This window comes from Cydia splendana, chromosome 27, assembly GCF_910591565.1.
Source record: "Cydia splendana chromosome 27, ilCydSple1.2, whole genome shotgun sequence".
Classification (NCBI taxonomy): Eukaryota; Metazoa; Arthropoda; class Insecta; order Lepidoptera; family Tortricidae; genus Cydia; species Cydia splendana.
This window is the reverse complement of record NC_085986.1, coordinates 9,763,149-9,772,874: the sequence shown is the minus strand read 5'-3', so window position 1 is coordinate 9,772,874 and position 9,726 is coordinate 9,763,149. Positions and strand designations below refer to the sequence as shown.

General features: G+C 38.2%; 1 protein-coding gene across 1 annotated transcript; it reads left to right on the top strand.

Annotated features, from left to right (window-relative positions):
* Positions 1 to 5,829: 5,829 nt before the first annotated feature.
* Positions 5,830 to 9,726, top strand: LOC134803674 (zinc finger protein 782-like). The gene is made up of 4 exons (XM_063776464.1): positions 5,830 to 5,920; positions 6,086 to 6,262; positions 8,661 to 8,861; positions 9,014 to 9,726. The coding sequence occupies exons 1-4, from the start codon at positions 5,830 to 5,832 to the stop codon at positions 9,724 to 9,726; spliced, it is 1,182 nt and encodes a 393-aa protein (XP_063632534.1).

The window sequence follows — 9,726 nt, the reverse complement described above, 5'->3', positions numbered from 1 at the left end:
AAAAGTTTTGTAGGCGCGAACTACACTTTCTTTGCAGATTTAAAATCTAAATATTCAACAATATAAGCCATTCCTGAATAATATTTATGGTTATATATTAAAAACACTCTAAAGTGAAATGTCTGACTACGATTGTTGAATGGCCTAGCTAAAGTCGGAATCAAACAAGGAGCGACATTGCCCGGTAAGTTATCTTATTAGTTTAATGCTTATAGCTGCTTCCTACTTCCAGTCCTTTCAGAGCCCTAAGCACAAGCATGCACAAGTGATTACTTGCGCTAACTACGCTATCTACAACTATGAAGCAAAGACGATAGTTAGGGAAAAAATTCCAATTATATTGTTGACAAAATAATGCATAACTGTTAGTAGCAGGCATTTGAGTTACTTTTGTACTTTAATTTAAAACTGCTTGGTCTAAGCATTAGTTGCCAAGCGGACCCCAGGCTCCCATGAGCCGTGGAAAATGCCGGGACAAACGCGAGGAATATGATGACTTATAATAATATCATGTTGCTTTCTTTTCAGGTTAGATTGACACCATATGATATGGAATACAAGATAAAAGTTACACACAAGTGAATGAATTCAAGAAATCAACAAATTATACAATTAAATTAACCGGAAGAAACTTGTTACAAAAAATAAAGTACAATTAGAAATATTATCTGAATTTCAATTTTGACACAAAAATATATTGCTAGTTACCTTATCTACTTTATTTTCCATTTCATACTACTATCCTTTTTAGGTACTTAAGCAGTTTAGTGACCAATGGAGGTAAAGGGTTACCCGGAGAGTAGATAAAGAACTTATTTATTTTACAATTATATTTAAGGAGGTACCTACCTATCAGTTATTATATTTTCAGTCATATAGGTAACTTGGTTATTAACTATTTTATTTTCTTCGGGTGTAGATAAATAATTAAAAAGCCAGTATGGAGGGAAAACAAATAAAATAAAATAATTCAGACCGAGGGCCTTTTCTTGTGACAAATTCAGGGCTATTTAGGTACCTATGTTAGGTTTAAATGTTATGTATATAGGGACTTGAGGTAGGTTAATCAGTAGGTACTGTACTGGAACATTATTTCCAATACATGGCTAGGGTTAAATATATTTCAATGTATGACTGGTTGAACACAAATAAAATTCAGGTGACAAGAAAACAAGCCATATTATATTTTATTTGACCCAGGTATTGGTAGTTGTATTAAAGTTTTATAAATGTAGCTTTGTATTTTTAAAGTCACTGCAAATGTTTTTTGACTATAGTGGAAGAGCCCTACTTACAGAATACCTTGAATTTTGTCAATAGATATGCTTGTCAGATGCAGATAGGGGTATTGTTCCTTTCTGCATCTGACAAGCATATTATAAGTTCCTTTAAAACAACTCAGTTGTTCTCATGTATGTTCCATATTTCCAGAATAATTACTCTACTAAGCTTGACAGCCAGTATCGCCTTGGCACGGTAATATATATTTTAGCTTTTTTTATTACTTAGGAAAGCGGCATCCCTCGGGCATTTATTTTTATTTTATGCTAAAGCAGCGGTCGGCAACTTGCAGCCCACGAGCCTCCATGGCTATTTTGTATGTAATATTGACAAACGTCAATGTCTGATAAAGACATAAATATTAACAAAGTGCGGCCCGCGACTACTTTGTTAACAAATACAATATAAAAGTTAAACTTAGTTAGTTAACTACTATGTGGCCCTTGGCTGCTAAAAGGTTGCCGACCGCTGTGCTAAAGGATGCTTTGCCATACTATGTTGATAATGGGTGCGGGATCCTATTAGAAGCAACACAAATTGCACTTGTAGTTGTAATTGCAATTCAAATATAGATAGCTCCAAAAATAATATTATTTTAGTTTAATGCCTACTTGGAAAGTTGTTGTTAGGGTTATGAATAAGACTATGTTGTAAAAGCAAATAAAACCCAAGTAAGTAGGAGTTGAAGTATTATAATCACTTTTGCATTACACATTTTTGTCACTTTATTATAACCTATTAGTTATGCCAACTAGTCTGGAATTGTCCCAATACATTCCACACTTCACAAAACTTCACTTGCCATACTTCACAAAATACTTGATTTTATATTTCGCAATTTGTTTTATGTACGTTTATAGTTCTAAACATAGTTCACTTCTATAGCGGGTTACGATTTTCAGAGGCAGACTTGTAGATGGCTATAGGTGCCATCTCGCTGTTTTCGAATATCATAGTTCGTCCGTGGTGGATTTGTCCAAAGGATTTATCATTTTTATCTTGATTCCAATAATCAGAAGCCTTTAATTGGTTTTAATTACCATCCTGGCGACAAGTAGTAGTGCCGACATTATATGCCGTCGAGTTTCATCTGATGGGACGTATTTGTTAACCTGTGATAACGTCAATCTGGTCTTAACTCCAACTTTGAGTAATTTTGCACGCAATTTAAACTTAAAACACGCACATTTCTTTTAAACTATAAATGAATTAATGTATTTATGAAAGACGGATCGTCTCCCAATTATAATGACTTTTAGAGCCATTCATGTCAACTGTCACACGTTTTTGCGTTTACAAACTCCACATTTCATTGTTATTAACATTTTTTAATAATTAAAATAACATATTTCCTAAAATTATTGAAAAATCAAATATAAATTCATGAAATACGGACAAATTCAATAAAGTGCCGCCATTTTTATCAGGCGGTAAAATCGTTAACCAGTGGTCTACGACCGGTTAAGGGCAGCGTAACTTTTTAACAGACGTTAGGCGTGGTGCAACCCAAATATGCAGTTAGCGTTCGTTAGCGCCATCTTTAGCCATGATCAGCACATCAAATGGGCACGGTGCAACCCGCCCTAAGATAAGCTGACCGGCCCAAGGCAATTAAAGGGTGAAACACATTATTAAAATGTGACCCGACGCGTGTTGACTCCAATCAAATTATTTACTACTTACCAGAATCATACTAGGTAATGGATTGGATGTGGAGTGGATTCCCGCGTGACGTCACGGGTTGCGTTGCGTTGCGTCACGACCGTTACGTTTTAATAACGTGTTTCGGCCTTAAAGGCCCCAGTACACAATGGGCCATTACCGGCCACTCCAAGGGACGCAGCCATGCGGTAGAATGAGATAGCAATATCACTTGCTCCCTCTAACGCATACATGCGTCCCTTGGAATGGCCGGATATGGCCCATTGTGTACTGGGGCCTTTAGTGAAAGCGAGAAGAAGATAAGCTGACCGGCCCAAGGCAATTAAAGGCTGGAACACATTATTAAAATGTGACCCGACGCGTGTTGACTCGAATCAAATTATTTACTATTTATCAGAATCATACTAATGGATTGGATGTGGAGTGAATTCCCACGTGACGTCACGGGTTGCGTTGCGTCGCGTCACGACCGTTACGTTTTAATAATGTGTTTCGGCCTTAAGAGTTGAAAAAAACACTGTAGTTTTTCTAAATTTTAACTGGTCACACTTTAAACATCAGTGTCATCATGCTGTCAGTGTGTGTGTATGTATGGTGTATGTACATGTTATTTTACTTATTTTTAAGTTTCCTTCTGAGACTTCCGGTTCGAGCGCCATCTTGATGGCACGCGTCGGGATCAATTGCTTTGTTTTTTGCTCATTAATATTGTTTAAAGTGTAATATCGATAGCCTATTATACAGTAAACTAATGTGGTAGTGTGCAGTGAATGGAGAATTAGTCACCAGGGGTCATTATTCTTCTTTCAAGGTCGACGTGCCGGCAGACAAAGTAGGTGTTGTAAGAAGTCACAAACACTGGCCGGCCGGTGTTTCCATTAGGCACTTTAACACCGTCGAGCCAAAAAACTTCCATGTGAGCAGCGGCGACCGACCACCAGGCTAACAAGTTCGTCTAATTTTAAAATCCTCCATCAAAATGTAAGATCGATTTGCGGCAAAACTGGGTTGATAGAACTACTACTACAGTCTGAGAATCCCGATGTGTTGGCCTGTAGCGAAACTTGGTGCAAATCACGTGAAATCGAGCGAGTGAGGTTAGGTGGCTATCAATTGGCGGGTAGCTACTGTCGCTCGAACATCGAGCACGGTGGCGTGGCGCTGTACACACGGGCCGATATTGCGTACCGCCAGCGAAACGACCTACAATGTTTAGCAATTGAATATCATTTTGAATTTACTGCGATCGAAATAAATAATTTAAGCTTAATTATAATTGTAATATATCGCACCGGAAATGGAAACCTTGACATGTATTTAAATAATTTGGAATTGCTTTTAGACAGACTCACTAAAGAGAACAAAAGTTATATTATAGTCGGCGACCAAAATATTGATTACATGTCAGATAATCCACTGAGACGGCGGGTAGATGAAGTTCTACAAATTTTTATGACCAAAAACTGTGTCAACTTTCCTACCCGTGTGTCCACGCACAGCGCGACTTCCATTGACTGCGGGCTAGTGTCTCGTGAGTGGGGAGGGGTCGCGGCTCGGCCGCTTGACACTCCCATCAGCGACCACAATGCCCAGGTCTTTACTCTGCCCCCCATGGAACCGCAACGTACTCACAAACCTAACTCTTTCATCCAAAAGAGACTATTTTCAGACCAAGCGATTTTAGGATTTTATATTGACATTGAGAATTATAATTGGAATTTTGTATTTGACGACGCGATTTCTATTGACTATAAATTTAATAAATTATTTAATGTATTAAGGTACTATATAGACATTCATTTTCCACTCAAAAACATTTTGCAAAAGAAAGACAAGCATGTACCTTGGCTCACAGATACACTCTCGACACTTATATTAAACTTTAATGATTTGACTGAAATGAAACGCCAGTACCCAGACCTCGAATATCTCGCGGAATGCATTAGCTATCAAGCTGATCGCATTAAAGCAGAGTCATTGACCGCCCGCCGGGATCATTTTGCCGATCGTATAGTTAATAGTAAAAATCCGTCGAAAGAAATGTGGCGTGTAGTCAATGATCAGGCGTCCACAAAACCAATTCGGCATACTATTTCACTGAAGGATGAAAGAGATAGCGATGTACCAGCTTTACAGGTGCCCCAACACTTAAATGATCATTTTCTCTCGGTGGGGTCTAAATTTACATTGAATATAGATAAATCGAAATCTATACGCTACCTAAATCATCATTTACATAACACCGACGTACCTGACCTAGTTTTGCCTACAGTTACTCTCACAGACCTCAATCGTGCGTTGAAGTCTATGAAAAAAACGCGCGGGACCATGGATATATATGACATATCGCTGAACATGCTCGAGTGCATCTGGCCGGTTGTCGCGGGGCTACTATTAAAACTCGTTAACACCATGTTTACATGCGGCGTTTACCCCGACGTACTGAAAAGCACTCGAGTATGTCCAGTATACAAGGGAAAGGGGGAAAAAAGCGCCGTGGACAATTATAGGCCCATTACTATTGTACCAAATGTATCCAAATTAATAGAATCTGTTCTATCCAACTGTATAATGCACCATCTTGAGACAAATAACCTACTGACAGACAAACAATTTGCTTACCGAACAAATAGGTCCACCACAACAGCTGCATATAAAATATATGACTGCATAACAACAGCGTTAGATGAAAAAGACAAGGCGGCAGGGGTATTCTGCGATCTGTCAAAAGCGTTCGATGTAATTAATCATGAGCTACTCTTAGAAAAGATAGGGCAGTACGGAGTCAAAAATAATGCTCACAGATTACTTACATCGTTCCTTAAAAACAGACGACAGACAGTTCAAGTCAAAATAGAAGGTAAGAACATTAACTCTAAAGCCGGAATGTTAGAACTGGGCATACCACAAGGCTCGTCGCTCGGAAATACCTTGTTTTTAATGTTCATGAACGACCTTCCTTCCTCTGTTGCCGAAGGTATGATGGCACTGTTTGCTGACGACACAACCGTGGTGGTGAGGGCGAATACATACCTACAGCTGGAACAAAAGATTGCAAATACATGCAGCCAACTCCACGAGTGGTTCTCGGCGAACGGCCTCATCCTTAATGTCAATAAATCAAACGTATTGTTGTTTTCAGCCAGTAGCCAGGTTAACATTCCGCAAATGCAGATTCCGATACCGCGCTGTGATTCGTGCAAGTTCCTCGGGTTTACTATCGACGCCGGACTGAAGTGGAAGGAGCACGTTAACAACTTGTGTGAAAGGCTGGGCAGTGCAGTATTCGCACTGCGCAAACTGAAGCCAGTTGTTCCCAGTGACGCATTGCTCCAAATCTATTACGCCTATTTTTTTTCACTTATGTCCTATGGTATCGTCCTGTGGGGGAACTCAACACATTCGGACAGAGTGTTTAAACTGCAAAAGCGAGCCATACGCGTATTGGCAGGTGTAAACTCGAGGCACTCGTGCAAAAACCTTTTTAAAGATTATAGCATTATGACGCACTACTCGCTATATGTGTATGAAGTCATAATGTTTACACGCCGTAATATAGACAGTTTCAAACGGTCTAACAACTCGTGCAGAATAACCCGCCAGACCGGGCGCCTGCTGCCTGTGCGGCGGCGACTAGCGCTGCTCGACAAGTCACCGCGCGTTATCGGCCCTGCATTCTATGAACGCCTACCCGCTAGTCTCAGAAATGAAACCTCCATTGATATTTTTGGACGCCGACTCAAAGAAATGTTAATCACAAAATCGCTGTATTCTGTTAAAGAATACACTGACATGAAACGCGATTAAAATGTAAATATTTTTCTATTATAATTTAATCTGACATTGTTATATTTTATTGTTTTTATTTCTTATTGTTTTTAGCTGTTTGTTTGGAATTTTATTTAATTTGACTTTGCAATATTATTAGTTATTATGACATTATATTAACTAGGGTGCCCTAGCATTATATACATTTTGACCGCTTTATTTTGACATACATAGGTAACTTTTTGACATTTAATATTAATATAGGTACTTTTAATTTTTATTATGATTATTTGATTGTTTTATATTTTTTACTTATTTTTTAATTATTTTAATGTATTATTATTATTATTGTTTACAATCTGACGATCTTTTTGTGAATTCATGTTATTTGGAAACATTATGACATTTATGACATTGTTAAATATCATGTAATTTTCAATAAGAAATAAATTAATCTAATCTAATCTAATCTTTATCTTGAAGCACGTCGTTTAACCATCATTTTGGAGTCAACGGCCGGTTGTCCACGTGTTTCTTGTAAAGCCCGCTATCGCTTTACAAGAGCTAAATCACCGTACACTGTCTTGTACTAACCGTACAATTTCAATCGTTTTACCCTGCTACTACGACCTTGACACTGGCGAAATAGCCCCAATGGGCTGAAGCCATAATTTTAAAAGAATGAATGAATGAACTTTCCTTCTTTTACATTATTTTCTTGATTGTTCTGATGATTGAATTTCAACTCAATAAATACAGAAGTGTTAATCCGTAGATTCTAATATTGGAGTAAATTATAAGTCCGTGCCTGAAGTGCTCTCGTAGTTTTTATCAACGAAATTTGATTACTGTAAACAACAGAGAGCGGAGCAGCACTCTAACGGTATCTAAACTATTAAAGCTAAGTCCAGTACACACATACATGTAACATACAGAATTCTCACTAACAAACCCAATCTTTGACAGCGATAGATCGTGAATCTTGTTGACGCCGCGTATGACGCGTGATCACTCGTGCTTCTTCGCTCACTAAAGCTTACCTTTAATTGCTCACAGCAGTCGTGGGCCGAGCGAACATCTGACATAATAATATCACTGACACGCAGTTGTGGTAAGGATTTCATCAGCATCGTTGGGTGGAGATGGAGACGTTACATCTGAAAAGGGAACCTTTATGGGAGGAGACGGAATGCCATGGTGATGGTGAGTGGTGTAGTGTATTGACATCTTCAGTACTTATTGTATGGTGACGTCACTAACAGTTATTGAGTCAGTTGACATCAGGTTTCGAGCAGGGCAGACATGTCCCATAATGTTAGTATGTGGTTTGCGTCACTGCAGTAAAGTTTTTTTCATTGTGGAATAAGAGTGGATGAATGAATGTGATGGATGAATATTATAGTTTATGTTTAAATTGTTGAGTGTCTCTACTGTCTCTGTCTCAAAAAACATTACTAGATAATAACATAGTGACTTATGACTTGAGATAATGACTATCATATTTATTTTGTAATTGGTTGACATTGGTTTTTGGTTTCCTATTGATGTTATTTTTCTTTACTTGACATTGTTGATAACTTAGTTAATTAATTGATTGGTAATTATGGTTTTTAAATTGTATGGTTATAAGTATACAAATGTCAAAGCAATACAATACAAGTATATTTGACTATCATAATATAGATTCATATAGATTACTGTAGAATAATTTATATTGTAATTTAATATTATGAAATAAAGAAGTCTACAATCAATAGTTTTAAATAAATACTTTCACACACATAGAAAATATCCTTACCTCAGGAACAAATATTTGAGATTAACACATAAACAAATACCCTTTAATACCGGGATTCAACTTAGCGACCTCCTGAATCATACGCTGGGTCACTACCGTCTAGGCTAGGGGAGGCCTATTATTGCCAATTGGTACTGTTTTATATTTGTAGATGTCTCAGAGGCCGTGAAGCAAGAATATACTCGTAACCAGCTACAGGATGTTAATATTGTTAACGTTAACATGAAGCAGGAGGTGACTGACCCGCAGCAGGAAGGTCGACAGAACATTGTGGACGAGGTAGTTGTGAAAGAGGAGCCTGACGATGGCAGTGACTGTGAAACGCCACAACATTTGGTGTTCGTTGAAAATGGTGAGTCATTTTATATAATATGAATATTATTTATTGCATTACACATCATTCATCATCATCATCCAGACGTTGTCTCGGCATTTTAACATTAGCTCTTATTCTATCGTATATCTAATTTATAATATCATTGTTACGTACGTCTTTTGTTACAGAGGCACCCCATTATGACCCCAAGACAGACACAAAGGCCAGCGGTAAACCTCACTCGTGTGACATCTGCACCAAGTCCTTCAAATATCCCAGCCTCTTAAAATTGCACATGGCAGATCACACTGGAAACAAGCCCTTCGCCTGCGAGATGTGCCATTGGAAATTCGCGAAACTGACCGTTTTGAAGACACATTTAAACACCCACACTGGCGAGAAACCATACAAGTGTAAAACCTGCAAAAAGAAGTTTACACATTCAGGTTCTTTGAAGAAACACGAACGATCTCATATTGGATACTATCCATATTCCTGTGACATTTGTGAAAAGAGCTTCACCGATCTGACTGCTTTTAAGAAACATGAGCGAATGCACACTGGTGAGAAGCCATACTCTTGTGAAACGTGTAACAAGAAGTTTTCTCAAAAGATTCATTTGAAGACGCACGTGAGTATTCACACAGGTGAGAAGCCGTTTAGCTGTAAACTATGTGATAAAGTGTTTGGGCTATTGAGTTCTTTGAAAGCGCATCAAAGGACACACACTGGGGAAAAGCCATACGTGTGCGAGATTTGTAAGAAAGATTTTGCAAGGTCGGATACGTTGAAGACACATGAGAGGACGCATACGGGAGAGAAGCCGTACTCCTGTGGAATTTGCGAGAAATCGTTTGCTGCATTGAGTACTTTGAGGAATCATAAACGAATTCATTCTTGA

Excerpts from the sequence above, each read along its gene's own strand:
- LOC134803674 (XM_063776464.1), top strand. The coding sequence starts at position 5,830 with ATGTTAGAACTGGGCATACCACAAGGCTCGTCGCTCGGAAATACCTTG. Across the intron at positions 5,921-6,085 it reads TCCTTCCTCTGTTGCCGAAG|CCAGTAGCCAGGTTAACATT; the intron begins GTATGATGGCAC and ends TGTTGTTTTCAG. Across the intron at positions 6,263-8,660 it reads ACTGAAGCCAGTTGTTCCCA|ATGTCTCAGAGGCCGTGAAG; the intron begins GTGACGCATTGC and ends TTATATTTGTAG.